We start from the raw sequence: 17285 nt of genomic DNA on the forward strand, positions 1-17285 counted from the left end.
TTATCCTGTTGGGGACTCTCTGGGTTTCTTGGACTTGGGTGATTATTTCTTTCCTCATTTTAGGGAGGTTTTCAACTATTATCTCCTCAAGTATTCTCTCATGGTCTTTTGTCTTCTTCTTCTGAGACTCCTATGATTCGAATGTTGGGGCGTTTAACACTGTTCCAGAGGGCTCTAATATTGTCCTTATTTCTTTTGATTCGTTTTTCCTCTCTGTTTCATTTATTTCTACAATTCTATTTTCTAGCTCACTTATCCTGTCTTCTGCCTCCGTTATTCTACTGTTTGTTCCCTCCAGAGTGTTTCTGATCTCATCTATTGCATTACTCATTGTTTATTGTCTCTTTTTTATTTCCTCTAAATCCTTATTAAACTTTTCTTGCATCTTCTCAATCCTTTTCTCCAGGTTATTTATCTGTACCTCCATTTTGCTTTCAAGATTTTGAATCATTTTCACTATCAAAATTTGAAATTCTTTATCAGGTAGATTCTTATATCTTCCTCTTTTGTTTGTGTTGGTGGGCATTTATCCTGTTCCTTTACTTGCTGAGTATTTCTCTGCCTCTTCATCTTGCTTATATTGCTGTGCTTGGGGTGGCCTTTCCGTCTTCTGGCAGTTTGTGGAGTTCTCTTTATTATGTAGTTTCTTCGCTGTGTGTGGGGTTGGATGGGCGGCTTGTCAAGGTTCCCTGGTTAGGGAAGCTTGTGTTGGTGTACTGGTGGGTGGAGCTGGATTTCTTCTCTCTGGAATGAAATGAAGTGTCCAGTAATGATTTTGAGATGTCAGTGGGTATGGAGTGGCTTTGGGCAGCCTGCATATTGAAGTTCAGGGCTATTCTCCTGTGTTGCTGGTGAATTTGCATGGTATGTCTTTCTCTGAAACTTGTTGACCCTTGGGTGGTGCCTAGTTTCAGTATATGTATGGAGGCATTTGATGAGCTCCTATCAATTAATGTTCCCTGGAATAGGAGGTCTCTGGTGTTTTCAGGATTTGGACTTAAGCCTCTGCCTCTGGTTTTCAGTCTTATTCTTGCAGTAAGCTCAAGACTTCTCCATCTGTCACTTCCAAGGCAGTTCCTTCTGTTTAAGCTCTTCTGTTTGCTGGTTTCTTCAGTGTCTAATTCCTGTCCTGACACAAGGGAGCGGTGGTGGACACTTTTATAGGGTCACCTGTTCAGTCCTGCTGTTTGGAGGGAGGAACGCTGCTAACAAATATCACTGGCGTCTGTGGGGAGTGCTCACAGTGTCTCGGCCACACTGGGATTGCCCCCTCTCACAGCGTGTGTGCTTTCCCTGTTTATGCTGCTCAGGCTCTCAGTTGCTCTGCCGGGAACTGTCCGCGGCCGTCGCTGGGTTGCATGCACTTCCCAGGTCTGAGCAGCTCAGGTTCAGGTACTCGGGTACTCCACAAAAGCGCAGACTTGGTTGGGCCTGCGTTTTGTGCCTTCCCCGGTCTGAGCAGCTCAGGTGACCAGGCATTTGGCGAACGCGGTTTCTGTGACTTATCGCCTCCCTGGTCCCTGCCGCTCAGTTTTCTGGGTGTACAACCGGTGCACCTTCTCAGGTGGATATTGACTGGCCCGAACCCAAGAAGTCTTGGTTAGCAATGAAGCCTGCCTGCAGCTTGGTAGGGGAAGCCTCTCTGGGGCCGCGGTTGCCCCTTTCTGGCTCTGGCTGCGCTCCCCTGCCTGTCTCGGTGGGGGATGGGGGGTGGGCCGAACACAGCCAGCTAGCTCTGCTCAGTCCTTTGTTCTGTGAGTGGGTCTGGTGGTGTCTTAGGTTGGGGTTTTTTGCCTTTTTGCGGGGTCGCTATCCCACAGTCTGCTTGGCTGTCTTAAGTTAGCGCCCTCAGATTGCAACTCGGGGCACAGGCCTGGTCCTCGCTCTAAGCGATGCCGCCCGCGCCTCCCTGCCCAGCCCCTGCTTGCTGGTGGCGGGTGCGGGCGGTTGTGCTGCTTCTCCGCTGAGTTTCCTCTGGGCACTTAGTCTGTGGGTTTTAATTATTTATTTCTTTTTTTCTCCTGGTTATGTTGCCCTCTGAAGTTCCAAGGCTCGCCACAGACTCGCCAGTGAGTGTTTCCTGGTGTTTGGAAACTTCTCTCCTTTTTCAGGCCTCCCTTCCCGGGACAGAGCTCCGTCTCTCCCTCTTTAGTCTCTCTTTTTATCTTTTATACTATTTCCTATCTCCTTTCTAAGACAATGGGCTGCTTTTCTGGGTGCCTGATGTCCTCTGCTGGCATTCAGAGGTTGTTTTGTGGAATTTACTCAGCGGTCAAATGTTCTTTTGCTGAATTTGTGGGGGAGAAAGTGGTCACCCCATCCTGTTTCTCCACCATCTTCCTGTCTCTCTACTGATATTAGTTTTTTAATAGATATTTTTATCAAAATATGTAAATTCTTCTCTGTTGGCTTACTAAGATTTTTTTCGTAGTCATGCACTGAAATTATTACATTAAGTTTTCTTAAGTTTATTTTCTGTATATTTTGAAACAGGTGACTTTTCTTTTATGTGGTGATTTAACTTTAAAAAAATTTTCTGATTCTAGAACAACCCCAACCTGATCTTGATGTATTCTCCTTCTGTTGGATTTTATTTGTTAGTGTTTTATTTAGGATTATTTCATCTATATTCAGAGCCTGTAGTGTTACTTTCTTGTACTTCTTCCTTGTTGGTTTTAGTATCAAGGTTATGCTAGTCTTATAAAACAAGGTTGGAGAGTGTTCCTTGTTTATCCCGAGAGTTCCTGTGAGATTACTGTTTCCTTCCCTCGATTTTTGGAAGAATTGATTGGCAAAACCAGTTGGTTTCATTGTGGGGAGGCTTTTAATTTCAGATGTAATGTTTTTCATGCAAATAAGATTTTCTGATTTTGTATGTCTTCTTGGGTCTAGTTATGTAAAGCCTTTCCCCCCTGCTAGGAATTTATTGAGGCCAGCAGACTCTCCAATTAGTAAGTGAACTGTGGTTCATCATATCTTTCTTATCTGCAAGATGTGTTGTCTCCTTTGAAAAACCCTTGATACTGGTGATTTGTGCTTTGTCTGTTTTTCTTAATCAGTCTCTCTAGGGGTTTATCAGTTTTGGCAGTCCTTTCAAAGAGCCCACTTTTGGCTTTGTTTAGAAAAAATTCCGTATTTGCTTTCAGTTTCCTTATTTTCTGCTCCTTTTTTCCCCATCTGCCTTGTGTTTCGTTTGCTTTGCTTTTTTTCTGGTTTCTGCAGCCCATGGGATCGCTAAGGGTCGGACACGACTGAGCAACTTGACTTTTGACTTTTGACTTCATGCATTGGAGAAGGAAATGGCAACCCACTCCAGTATTCTTGCCTGGAGAATCCCAGGGATGGGGGAGCCTGGTGGACTGCTGTCTATGGGGTAGCACAGAGTCAGACATGACTGAAGTGACTTAGCAGCAGCAGCAGCAGGGATAGAGGCTTAATTGATTTTTAGCCTTCCTTCTTTCCCAGTATATGTGTGTAAGGCTTTAAGTTACCCTCTAAACACAGTTTGCTGCGTCCCACAGTTTGAGTAGGCCAGATTTTTTATGGAAAAGTATTTTCTAATTTTCATTGTGTTTTTTAAAATGATTATTCGTGAAATTCTTCAGGCAGTATGTCATTTAACAATGTTTGGGGATGTTTTTCTAGTGACCCTTGTTTGATTTCTAGCTTAGTTCCATGAAGAGCCCCGTCTTAGTCTTTTGGGGCTACTGTTATAAATACCATAGACTAGTGATAAACAACAGAAAGTTGTTTCTTATAGTACTGGAGGCTGGGAAGTCCCAAGATCACCAGCGGGCACCACGTCTGGTGAGGTCTGTCTCCTGGTTCCTAGACTGCCTGCTGCTTCTCCCTGTCCTCACAGCACAGGCGCCTGTTCCCTCCTGCCCTGAGCCCTCCCAGAGTGCCTGCCTCCTGGGCTCATCACCGCGCACGGGGTGCAGTTTGAGGCACATAGACCGTCAGCCCACTGCAGCCCCTAAGTGTACCCCGCATTAGTTCAGTCCTTTGAAAGAGTTTGAGCTTTCCTAATGGCCCAATATATTAATTTTGTGATACGTTCCTTGGGCCCTTGAAAATTATATGTATCAGTGAGAAAGCAATATTCCGTGTGTATCAGTTAGATCAGGTTTGTGACTCATGTAATTCAGATTCCAGTAGCCACGTTTTGTAAAGCAGAAGTAGGTGAAATTACTTGCAATGTATTTTATTTTAACACACCCAAAATATTATCATTTCAGTGTGTAATCAACATGATACAACCTAATGAAATATTTCACGTTCTTTTGTTCACGCTAAGTCTTTAAAATCCAGTGTGTGTTTCATGCTTGCAGCACATCTCATCGTAGAGCCAGTCGCAATTCAGGTACTTCATGGCTGCAGGTGACTACGTCTCAGGGAGCCCAGTTCCCTGAGAGATGTGTCTTTAACGTCTCCCACTGTGATTATGAACTTGGCTGTTACTCCTTTTCTATTTCTGTCAGTTTTATGTATTGATATTTTGAGGTTATGTTATTCGGTACATTCAAATGTGGAATCCTCATGTTCTTGCTGGACTGAACTTGTATCAGTATGAGAAGCTCCTTTTTAAGGCTAGTGATGCTTCTTACTTTAGACACTATTTGACAGTGATATTGCCACATCAGTTTTCTGTCCTTGTTTGTCTGGGTATCTTTTACATTCACCTGTCTAAAAGATCTTCCATCTTAACAGGAACCTCTGTGACTAGTGTACGGTTTTCATTGTCATCAGTTCAACACTTTTTATCTTTTAATGAGAGTATTTGCTCTGTTTATAATGCTGATATTTCAGTGCATAGATACTGTGTTACTGTTTGTTTTCTGTCTGTCTCACCTATTCTGTGTTCTTTTCTCTTGCTTCTTGTAGAAGTGTGAAGTCTTTTTCTAGTTCTGTACTCCTCTGTCAGGTTGTTGGGTGTCCATTCACAGATAGAGCGTGTGTTTTACATTCAAGTCTAACTTAGTACTTTTACTGCCTCCCTGACACAACTGTTTCCTCCTTGTCACTGTTATACTTTAAATTGTTAGATATATTTTTGGCGTTAACATCATTGTTTTGTAGAGTTAATATTTACCCTCACAGTTACCTCATTGTTGGTCTTTACTTGTTTTTTATATTTTTATCAGAGACCTCTTTTCTTTTTCCCAAAGCACTGCCTTAATATTTTTTTAGTTCATGTCTGTGGGTGATGAGTTGTCTCATTTCCACTTGCCCTAAAAGTCTTTATTTTGCTTTCACTTTGGAAGAGTGTTTCTGTGGGGTATAGAATTCCAGGTGGGTGGGTGGTTGTTTTCCAGCATTTTACGAATGCCAGTCCATTATCTTCTGACTTCCTTGTTCTTGAAAAGTCAGCTCTCAGTGTTGCTGTGCCATTCAAAGCCACACCTTTTTTCCTCTGAGCGCTTGAACATTTTCTTCTTGCCTTAGGCACCCGCGGAGCTGCCAAAACCAATGTGTGGTTTTCATTTCTGAGTCAATGGTCTGATTCTTGAGCCAACTCTTGCCACTGTCCCTGTCATTCAGTTCAGTCGCTCAGTGTCGGACACGTGGCGACACCATGGACTGCAGCATGCCAGGCTTCTTTGTCCATCACCGACTCCCGGAGCCTGCTCAAGCTCATGTCCATTGAGTCGGTGATACCATCCAACCATCTCATCCTCTGTCGTCGCCTTCTCCTCCTGCCTTCAGTCTTCCCCAGCATCAGGTTCTTTTCCAATGAGTCAGTTCTTCGCATCAGGAGGCCAAAGTATTGGAGCTTCAGCACCAGTCTTTCCAATGAATATTCAAGACTGATTTGCTTTCGGATTGACAGGTTGGATCTCCTTGCAGTCCACGGGGCTCTCAAGAGTCTTCTCCAACAACATAGTTCAGAAGCATTGGTTCTTTGGCATTCAGCCTTCTTCATGGGTCAACTCTCACATCCATACATGACTGCTGGCTTTGACCAAATGAACTAGTACTAAATGAACTCCAACATAGCTTTGGCTAAATGAACCTTTGTCGGCAAAGTAATGTCTCTGCTTTTTAATATGCTGTCTAGGTTTGTCATAGCTTTCCTTCCAAGGAGCAAGCATCTTTTAATTTCACCATCTGCAGTAATTTTGGAGCCCAAGAAAATAAAATCTGTCACTGTTTCCATTGTTTCCCCATTTATTTGCCATGAAGTGATGGGGCCATATGCCATGATCTTCATTTTTTGAATGTTGAGTTTTATGCCAGCTTTTTCACTCTCCTCTTTCACTGTCATTAAGAGACTCTTAAGTTTCAACCCCTGTAGGCATTTCTTATTCCCCTCTCTGTCTTTTCTCCACCATGAGGGTCTCCATTTATAGTAGTTTTTAACAACGTAGTTTAACAACGGGCTCCTCAGATATATGCTATACTTTTTTCCCCACGTATATATGTTTTTTAACTGATCCATCCTTCAGTTCACTGATCCTCTCTTCAACTACGTCTAATTTGATGTTAAGCCCAGAGACTGAGTTCTTAAATTCAGTTCACTGTTATTTTAAAGCTCTAGAATCGCTTTTGATTCTCAGAAGTTGTTCCTTTTTTCAAGTGTATTTTTGAACTGGTGACGTTTGCATCTGATCCCGCTAGCACACCTCTGATATGCTGATATACACTGATACCTCTGGATCTGTTTCGGTTCTTTTTCCCTTGCTCGTATTTGTTGTTACACCCTTTTTTGCTTTTTTGGTTGCATGTTGGACATTCTGTATGGAAAACCCTAGAGGTTCTGGTGATGCTGTTTTCTCCAGAGTTTCCTCTGACACAGACCTCTAGTGGACACAGAGCTCTCTTGTTCACTCAGGCCTTGTAAGCTCAGTCTCAGCAGCCTTCCCCCACCGTCCCCCCGACCCCAGGGAGGAGCCCTCCAGCGTCTCCATCTGGAAGCCGGGGGTGCCTCCCAGGGCCTGCCCTTCTTGGCAGGTCCTGAAGCCCACCTTCTGTCTCCTGAGCACCACGAGGCGACTGATACTCAGCACTTAGCCGGTTTGGGCTGAGTGTTGGGTGCGTTTTCTGTGCCTCCCTTTTCTTGGGGAGCTTGGTCTCTGTCATCCGGCCTGACTTGTGAGGCCTCCGCTCAAATTTTTGTCTTCCCAGCCCAAGGAACTGTCCAGAGCTGTGTTAGCCAGTCCCCTCTGCTTGACTTTTTCCCTGCCTTTTCTTCGCAGAGTCAGCTTTGTTCAGATGCCCCGAGGAAAGGAGCAGCCCTCTCAGTCTCCAGCTCCCTCACTGGGCTTCCTTTCTGTTCGAAATCTTGGATTGTGGCTGCCTAAGGACCTCTGGCTCAGACTGTAAAGCATCTGTCTGCAATGTGGGACACCCGGGTTTGAGCCCTGGGTTGGGAAGATCCCCTGGAGAAGGAAATGGCAATCCATTCCAGTACTGTTGCCTGGAAAATCCCATGGACGGTGGAGCCTGGTAGGCTACAGTCTAAAGGGTCGCAAAGAGTCGGACACGACTGAGCGACTTCACTCTCACTTTCAAGGACCTCCTTTAAATTGTGTTTAGCTTTTCTAGCTCTCGGTGGGCTGCCCTACAAGCTGCTTGCGTCTGCAACTGGAAGTGGGGACGCCCTGGGTGTCTTCTCTTATCTGAAGCCACATGTAACAGTCACAGTGATTGTATTGATCATCTCTATTTGCTACCGGGGTAAACAAGAACCAGGGGTCCTTGCCTAGTACCCACGGTTGTGTTTCTGATCAGAATCCCCAGCTTGCCTGGGCTGTTTCAGTGCCTTCAGTTCCACCTTGTGAAGAAGGTGGAACAAGCGGCCCATGCAGCCTGGGGACAGAGGAGCCGGTCAGGTCACTTCCCCTGTCCGTGCCGGCCCAGAGCGGGCCTTGTGATGATGGGCTGCTGGGGGTGGAGAAGGCTGAGGGAGGGGTTACGTGACCTGTATTCTGTGACGTGGTCACATGTGGGTTTTCTTTTTCAGTTTGAAAAATTAACTGCGTTTAGTCTTGCCTCCAGTTTCATTTTAAGGTTGAAAATGAAGATTTTATTCTTAAAGTTGAGCACAGTGATTTTACAGTCTTTTTGAAAGCAGTAGTTGAGGTATCAAAAAGACATCTCAGAGAACTCCAGTAGATAAAGCCAAAAAAAGAGAACGTGTTCAGGGTGACCTGCGGGAGGGACCCCAAACTGTCCTCTGTCTCTCCCAGAGTCTGTAATTGCTGAGATGGGTGGATATAGGACCCCAAGCACCCCGGGGCCTGAGGTCCTCAAGTGATAGCAGAGGTCCGGGCTGAGCCAGGAGCAGTGTGGCCTGTGCCCTGGCGAGTGGAGAGCCACCACTCTGGGTGGGAGTGGGGCCAGGAGAGGGGGTGGGAGACTCGGGGGCGGAGGGAGAGGCAGCACCTGGCAGGGTCTGGGAGGCGCTGGCTGCTGCGGCTCGAGTCAGGGGCACCCCAGACCTCCACCATGCAGCCCCCACGGGGCAGAGTCATCTGGTAGCCCAGGGTCGAAGTTAAGAGGGCGAGTTCGCAGCAGGTTAAATGAACCCCTGTACCCACTGTGGGTTCATTTTAAGTGCCTGGAGCGAGGTTGGTCAATCCCTTGCTGAGCTCGAGTGAGGGAGTCAGTCAGGGAGGACTTAGCTCAGGGTGAGAGTGAGGGGCGGCTGGCGCGGTGAGTCCTTCTCAGCTGGGTGGGTTCTGGGGATGCCCTTGAGTTCAGGGGTACCCTTTCTGTAGCCTCACTGAAGGCTTGTTTGGGGGGTGGAGGGGGCAGAAGGCCACTTAGAAGACATGCTCATTCCTAGTGGTGGTGGTTTCTGAAGCAGTTTCAACTGTTCGGTCCGACTGTGACCAGTACCTTGCAGGGTCATGTTTGGCGGTGGGCCTGAGCTGTTGGCACGGCCTTCCCTCTCCCGTACCCCACACTCACCTGCCATCTTTTTGGCAGCCCCTCCCCCGCTCTGCACCGTTGATGGTGGGCCCGAGCCCAGCCCCCCTGTTACCATGGAACCCCTTGTGACTGAATGGGTTCTGGTTCCGTGCTCCTGGGAGACGTGCTGGGGGCAGAGACTTCGTGCCATTTCTCCTTGAGACAGTGGTCCTGGTGGTCATAGTGTGAGAGCGGTGTGTGTGAGAGCAGTGTGTGTGAGAGCAGTGTGTGTGTGAGAGCAGTGTGTGTGTGAGAGCGGTGGTCATAGTGTGAGATCAGTGGTGATAGCTCAGGAGCTGAGGTAACCTACTGTGAAACAGCAGTTGCCCCGAGTGGGGGTCTGCCCCTATCCGCGAGGATGGGTCGCAGAAGGGCCCGCCTGTGGGCGTTATTCCAGTGCTGCAACCCCAAAGCAAAGGCCAAGACAAGGAGGAGCTTGGCCTCGGACCGAGTCCTGGAAGCAGAGTGCCCTGAGGTGAGAGCAGCCGGGGGCTGGGCCCGTCAGATTGGCCCTCACCCGGCGAAGCGTTGGGGTTGTGTTTCCTTTTGTTAGCTTGGTTGTGGGCCCTGCTGGGCAGGGCGTTTTGACCTTAGTGGGCAGGATCGACCCCAGCAGGTTGACCTTGTAAGAGGTTGGGCAGGTGCTGCACGGAGGATGGGCGGGGGCCCCACAAGAAGGGAAACACTGGCTGGAGGAGTCTCTGGGGCACGTGGACTGAGCTAGAGAGCCAGTCCTTGAAGCAAAAAGGCTAAGCCCCTTAACGTCCCCTGTCTTACAAAGAAGGGAAACACTGGCTGGAGGAGTCTCTGGAGCGTGTGGATCGAGCTAGAGAGTCAGTCCTTGAAGCAGAAAGGCTAAGCCCCTTAACGTCCCCTGTCTTACAAAGCACAGACCAGTGTGTCCAGGATTTTAATGACGGGTACCTACTGCTTACGTGTATAACATACACCCTCATGGCTTCACATGTCTACTGCATGCCTCTTACAAGTGTAGGGCACTACTCTGGGTGCTGCATACTCAGTATGGAATAGGGGATATGTAGCCCAGGATTTTTGTATCTGTGCCAAGAAAAACAGAAGAATGGATGACGCCGTGTGGTTCAATTTGAGCAAGTTCACCACGTGGACGGCCCCGCGTGCACGCAAATTGTGGTAAAATACATATAACATGAGTTTAACATTTTAACCAGTTTATTGAATGACTGTGTGACTTCAGTGGAGTCAAGCTAACAGATGGCCTTGGGGTGCCATCAGCCTTTTTCCCAGAGGAACACTCCAAAGCCTGGTGGCCTTGTAGACCTTACTGTTCTTCTTCACTCTCCCCAGTGATTCTAGGTCACTTGTCTGTGTGTCGTTTAAGAATCTCTTCATCCACTTTGTTGTTAGGTTTATGTTTAGGAACGTTTCTCAGACGTCCCTGGGTGTTGAGAAGGCAGGCTTGGATTCTGGGTTCTCCCTTGCCGCGTGCCGGCCAGGTCATGGTGGAGGCTGATGGCCGGTCTGTGTTGTGGTGGCGTGTGTGGTCTTGGGGTCGGCAGACCCCCTCTTCTGTGGGGGGGCAGGGAGATCCTTTGTGTGGAGCCTGGAGAGACTTGACAGGGTCAGTCTTCATTGTCTCGCTCTCTTTTTAACTTGTGTTTGCATTTAGTGACTCATTTAATTGTTTTCTAGAAGTCTCCAGCTTCTAACGAGGAGGTAAATGTATACAAGAAGCAGCTCCTGGAAAGGGAAGAAGAACTCGCCGAGCTCAGAGCCGAAAGAAACAACACCAGGGTCAGTAGGGGGATTCTCACGTGTTGACATTTGCCCCGCGGGGGTCACCACTGGGCTCCGTGTTAGTGACTTTAAATTCTGTCTGATTTTAAAGTCATTTTTCACATCTTCCCACTGAGCAGACTGGCGTGGATCAGTTCGGGGTTCTCATACCTTGCTTCAAATTTATGATGAGAGCTAATGTAATTTTAGTACATTCAAGGGGGAGTTCTCTTCACTTACATTTTTGTCCACGCTACACTTTTTGTGGGATCTTAGTTCCCCAACCAGGGATTAAAACCCATGACCCTGCAGAAGTGTGGAGTCTTAACTACTGGGCCACCTGGGAAGTCCACCCTAGCTTTAGACAGAACTGGCAGGATTCCGATGTGCCTTAGCATGGTTTCGGCTTTAGCGTGAGGCTGAGAGGAGTTACTGACCCTGAATGCAAGTGTGAGGTTGAAGGTGCTCCTTTGGCCCCGCCCTGCAGCTGCTGCTGGAGCACCTGGAGTTCCTGGTTTCCCAGAACATGCCGTCCCTCCAGATGACGGCGGGCAAGCAGCAGGAGCAGCCCCCAGCCAGCATGACCAGCGAGGTGGAGGTGCTCAGGGCGCTGAAATTTCTTTTTGACCACCACAAGGCCCTGGATGAGAAGGTACCAGCCACCCAAACCTCCTGGATTTGTACACTTGCTGCCTTGTTAGGTGGATGATGCATGTATTTATGTAACTAGTTGACTTTTGAGCTTCTTGAATTCTTGTAAATACATTTTTTCTGTAAGATGTCAGTTTTATATGGCTCAGGCATGTCCGTATCTTTGCGACCCTGTGGACTGTAGCCCACCACGCTCCTCTCTTCATGGGGCTTCCCAGGCAAGAATACTGGAGTGGGTGGCCATCTTCTACTCTAGGGGATCTTCGCGACCCAGGGATTGAACCTGCCCTCTTGCATTGGCAGGCAGATTCTTTACCACTGAGCCACCTGGGAAGCCCCCAGTTAAAAAGTATTAGTTGGCATAAATGTCTCAAGATTTATTATATTCTGTATATCAATTTGCAGTTAAAAACTGGGTACTAGAATTAATTTAGGATAACATTTGTTCTCTCAAACTTAGAATTTAAAGCTGTTAACAAGCAGATTTTCTTGATGTTAAGATCAATGAGAGCCATTAAAGATACTCTGTTACAGTAGCCATGTATTAGGGTGAGCATAGAATGAGGAGTGCACTAAAGTGTATACACACATCAACACACAGTGACTCGACCCCTTTTATTTGAGTTGAGAGAGCGATTACGTATAGCACACGAAAGGTGTCGTTTGTTAGAAGAAGAATTAGGTGCTACACATAAAGAGGTAAGTTTGATCAGTCATCGTGTAATTTCAGTTATGGGTTTGTCATTTGTATCCTTTCATTTTAAAAAAGTATGAAGGCTGTAGTGGTGGGCATCACATGCTATTTAGCGTTCTGATTGAGGACCCGCCCACCTGGGGTATTTTAATGACTAGCAAACTAGACTTGTGGCTCAGAGCTGCAGGATCTCTTAAGCACCCCTTTGTCCAGGAGAAGACAAAGTCTGACTCTAATCACCCGGTTCTAATCGGGATGGACAGCATCACCAATGCACCATGTAGGTCTGAGCAGCCGTGAGGGTCCTGTGAACTCCCAAGTGCAGAAGGCAGTTTTGACCTCACCGATTTCCCGGAAGTGCTGTGTTCCCTCCCTCCCAAAACAAGGCTCTCTAAGGCTTCCTTTCCCCCTTAGAGATCGTCCGACGGCTCTCTAAGCCACGAGCAAACCCTGGCTAAGATAAGCGAGCTCCAGGAAGTCATAGACAAGCAGTTGCGGGAGCAGAGCCAGATGGAAGAGCACCTGGCAGCTCTCTCTGCCCACATGAGAGAGCTGGAGGAGGACCTGGACACGGCCAGGAAGAAACTCCTCAAGTCCAAGGAAGTGAACAGGAAACTGGAGCGGGATGTCCGTGAAGTGAGTGACGGCGGCCGTGTCTGTTGCCCTGAGGTGGTTGTGGGTCCCTTGTTCTCCCGGTGATCTCAGCCTCGGGATGGCTGCGCGAGTAAGAGCAGAGCTCTGGCGAGACACGACAGGCTGTCTCCCTGCCTCTGTGTCGAGGTCTCGGGGGTAGAAGAGGCCTGATCCAGGCGGTCCATTGGCAGTGGACCAACATGAGGGTAGCCCTTGCGCTGTGCTGCACCCTGGGTGTGGACTCCTCATTCCTACAAGTTCTAGGGGCCCAGTGTGTTCCTTTTAAAACATTCATTTATCCGTTCATTCATTTCGTAGCATGTAGTTGCTTTACACTGCTGGGTCAATTTCTGCTGTGCAGCAAACTGAATCAGTCATGTATATGTGTATATATATATCTACATATATCCCTGTTGTTTAGATTTCCTACCCATTTCCTTCACCGCAGAGCACTGAGGAGCCTTCCCTGTGCTGTACACTAGGTCCTTACTCGCTGTTGACTTGATGCGTAGTATCAGCAGTGTATATATGCCAGTCCCAGTCTCCCAGTTCATCCCCCACACCTGCCTGTCGAATGTATTTCTGACGATGCTGAGATTTCCTTCTGATTCGCTCAGGCGAGTCTGGTGACGTCTGTGGAGGCCGTTCTCTCGGAGAGATGGGAGCATGCTGTGTGGGCTCTGCCGAGGCAGCTTGCCTGGCCGTTTTCTCTGGTTTGCTGAGGTTCCGCTCCTTGACAGGGATGTGTGACGGTGATCCCGGCGGTCAGACCAGTCGAGTGGCGTTTGCTCACCCTCAGGTCCTCAGGCCCAAGCTGTGTAACCGTGTAGAATCCTGATGTTTCTGGCGGTCGTGTCTGCGGGTGTCATGATTTATGAGAAACTACCTAACGGTCACTGTGAAAACAGAAGAGTGCTGGGGGTTCAGGCCTCCTCCTGTGAGCCTCACCTCTCCTCTGTACGCAGACAGACAGCGCCCACCCTGCCCCACCCCTCCCCTGTGACACCGTCTCAGACAGAGCCCCTCCAGTATGTGTTCCAGCAGGTGTACTTGTTTAGTAGCTTGGTGTGAGGAATTCTGTGTGAGAACTCAAAACAGAAATATTTGCACATGTTTGTATAACCTTCTCACACTACTCTTTGGCAACAGGAGGAGATTAGGTGGCAGAGTTTAATACGCTGAGAATTCTGGAAAAAGCGTTTTTAAGACCTTTCACTTTTAATATTAGGACTTGGCCCACATTGGTTACTTAGTGACCGCAGAGGGACCCGAAATGGATTTTGAGCTGGCAGACAGGAGTTGCACCAGCAGCAAGTTCTGGTCCTGGTTTGAGCATTTCATACATGTGGTTTAATTCTGCTTGAGAAGGCTGCTTCCAGTTGTGTTACACTTTGACTTCTGTTTCCACTCGTTAATAGTCTTACTTTAATTTTGAGGAAATTGCATGAGATTTTTCCAACTTTTACCCGAGGAAACGAGCCTCAGAGCTCCCTCTTGGGTCTGTTGTAGGTCCCTCCCTGTTCTGGATCACGTCCGCCTGTATGGTGTAGCAGACAGAGGTCCTGACTTCATGCCAGATACCTTCCCTCCTGGAATTCTTGCAATAACAGGGTAGTTTAGTATACTTTTTGTTTGCTGTTTGGATTTATTATATAGCAAAGAAGCTTGGTAAACCGAGTGGCCAGACAGAACATTCAGACAGATGGCTGCCCATCGTGGCAAATGTGACCTTTGAGGTAGGTGCGTTTTTGCTCACGTCCGAGAAAACTGCCACGTCTAGGAGTTTAATTTTGAGGACGCTAACTTTATGTTTGATTTGAAACTTAGGATTTAGTCCAGTTTTGTTACTCTTAAGTGTATCGGAGTGTTCCATGATAACGGCTTACCTTTTCTCCTCTGCAATGCCCGGTGTAGGCCATGGCCCAGACGGAGGACATGGAAAAGAGAATCACTACCCTAGCGAAACGCTCCCTCGCCGCACAGCGCGAAGCTGCCTGTGTGCATGACTTCAATGATAAACTTGAAAATGAAATCGCAAATGAGGATTCTATGCATCGACAGGTAATGGCCTTTACTGAACTGTGTCTGACTTTTATAGCATTGCATTACTGAGGAGGGAAGGTAAAGAAAGACCTTTTCATGTGACTCCCATGTTGAAAATCAAGTCCCCGTGTAAAGTTCTTATGACCCTAAAACATTGCGTTCAAAAGTGTGGATGTACGTCATGGTAAATCAGCTGTACTGGAAGGAAATACATTTTTTAAAAATTGGGGGTGACTACAACTTCCAGGTTTGAATTATGTGGGACTTGGTTTAACCATTTTGTGGAATTCCTCTCCTGACTCCCTTGTTTTACTTGAGCGTGACTCTGTTGGCTTGTTAGCGTTTTTACTGAAAGAGCAGAGAGCAGCAGGGAACTTCAGGGCAGCGGGCTGCCTGTTGAGAACTGGGTCACTGTGACAAGAGGCAGGGTTAGAGCTCCGGTCTGGTTAGGGATTGTCCTTCCTATGGTTTGGTGAGCCTTACTCGCTCCTGTTCCCGTGTGGTCTCAGATAATCAGGACTTAACCAGGAAAACCAAATCTGGCTTCTCTCAAAAAAAGTGAGTCGGGCCGGTGTGTGCCAAAGTGTATCATTGGCTCCACCACAAAAATAAAGCACTAGGAAGTCATTGAAATATATGAGGTGGAACACGTTCAGTTCAGTTGCTCAGTCGTGTCCGACTCTTTGCGACCCCATGAATCACAGCACACCAGGCCTCCCTGTCCATCACCAACTCCCGGAGTTCACTCAAACTCATGTCCATCGAGTTGGTGATGCCATCCAGCCATCTCATTCTCTGTCGTCCCCGTCTCCTCCCACCCCCAATCCCTCCCAGCATCAGACTCTTTTCCAGTGAGTCAACTCGTCGCATGAGGTGGCCAGAGTATTGGAGTTTCAGCTTTAGCATCAGTCCTTCCAATGAACCCCCAGAACTGATCTCCTTGAGAATGGACTGGTTGGATCTCCTTGCAGTCCAAGGGACTCTCAAGAGTCTTCTCCAGCACCACAGTTCAAAAGCATCAATTCTTCGGTGCTCAGCTTTCTTCCCAGTCCAACTCTCACATCCATACATGACCACGGGAAAAACCATAGCCTTGACTAGACGGACCTTGGTTGGCAAAGTAATGTCTCTGCTTTTTAATGTGCTATCTAGGTTGGTCATAACTTTCCTTCCAAGGAGTAAGCAGCTTTTAATTTCCTGGCTGCAATCAGCATCTGCAGTGATTTTGGAGCCCAAAAAAATAAAGTCTGACACTGTTTCCACTGTTTCCCCATCTATTTCCCATGAAGTGATGGGACCAGATGCCATGATCTTCGTTTTCTGAATGTTGAGCTTCAAGCCAACCTTTTCACTCTCCTCTTTCACTTTCATCAAGAGGTCTTTGAGTTCCTCTTCACTTTCTGCCATAAGGGTGGTGTCATCTGCATATCTGAGGTTATTGATATTTCTCCTGGCAATCTTGATTCCAGCTTGTGCTTCTCCCAGCCCAGCGCTCCTCATGATGTACTCTGCATAGAAGTTAAATAAGCAAGGTGACAATATACAGCCTTGATGTACTCCTTTTCCTATTTGGAACCAGTCTGTTGTTCCATGTCCAGTTCTAACTGTTGCTTCCTGACCTGCATACAGGTTTCTCAAGAGGCAGGTCAGGTGGTCTGGTATTCCCATCTCTTTCAGAATTTTCCACAGTTTATTGTGATCCACACAGTCAAAGGCTTTGGCATTGGCCCCACCACAAAAATAAAGCACTAGAAAGTCATTGAAATGTATGAGGTGGAGCGCATTACGATATACAAAATAGTGGCTGCCAAAGGCAGATCAGAAAATACTACGTACCATATGCTATTGTTTTCTGAGGATTTTAAAGCCTCACGTGTCAGTACTGTCCCCAGCATGCCTGTGTTCTTGGGCCTGGACTGCAGAGCCTCAGACGTGGGCTCCCAGCGGGCAGTGGTTCTGACTCCCATGGTGAGACCCACGGTGAGGTGCCCTCCCCGCTTAGGCAGAGAGCTCAATGTCTTCCGATCAGGGGTGCACTTCCTTACTTGCAGAACAGCTGCTCAGAGGCTGTTGAGCTCGGGATGCTGTTTATGACTAAGCCAGTTCAAAGTAAACTTTTGTTTTGCTTTAAAAATATTTGAATGCCGATGCCTTACTGTGGAAGCTGTGAGAGGTTTTGTTTCCTTGGGCACAAAAATCACTGCAGACGGTGACTACAGCCATTAGATTCAAAAATGCTTGCTCCTTGGAAAGCTATGACAAACCTAGACAACATATTGAGAAGTAGAGATATCACTTTGCGACAAAGGTCCATATAGTCAAAGCTGTCGTTTTTCCAGTAGTTACGTATGGGTGTGAGAATTGGACCATAAAGAAGGCTGAGCACTGAAGAATTGATGCTTTCGAACTGTGTTGCTGGAGACGACTTTGTTTTAACAGAAAATAACCTGTTTTTTAATTTTTTCAGGTGGAAAATTTCAAACATGCACAAAAGTGGTATAATCATATACCACTTCTATAATATAGTATAATAAATACCCATGACCCATCAATTAGCCTCAGCAATTTCTAACACAGGGCCAGTCTCAAATAGATC

At 47.3% G+C, this 17285-nt stretch overlaps 1 protein-coding gene across 1 annotated transcript in view; it reads left to right on the forward strand.

The window, feature by feature from the left end:
* LOC129540271 (liprin-alpha-1-like) overlaps positions 1-17285 on the forward strand; it is a 58927-nt gene that overhangs the window by 28212 nt on the left and 13430 nt on the right. Inside the window, exons 3-6 of the mRNA XM_088841572.1 lie at positions 10585-10686; positions 11156-11320; positions 12428-12649; positions 14561-14707. Coding sequence (XP_088697698.1) covers positions 10585-10686; positions 11156-11320; positions 12428-12649; positions 14561-14707 — 636 coding nt within the window. The remainder of the gene's footprint in view (positions 1-10584; positions 10687-11155; positions 11321-12427; positions 12650-14560; positions 14708-17285) is intronic.

The sequence above is a fragment of the Moschus berezovskii genome, chromosome 2, assembly GCF_049115385.1.
Source record: "Moschus berezovskii isolate FMDL1 chromosome 2, NW_MosBer_1.0, whole genome shotgun sequence".
Taxonomy (NCBI): domain Eukaryota; kingdom Metazoa; phylum Chordata; class Mammalia; order Artiodactyla; family Moschidae; genus Moschus; species Moschus berezovskii.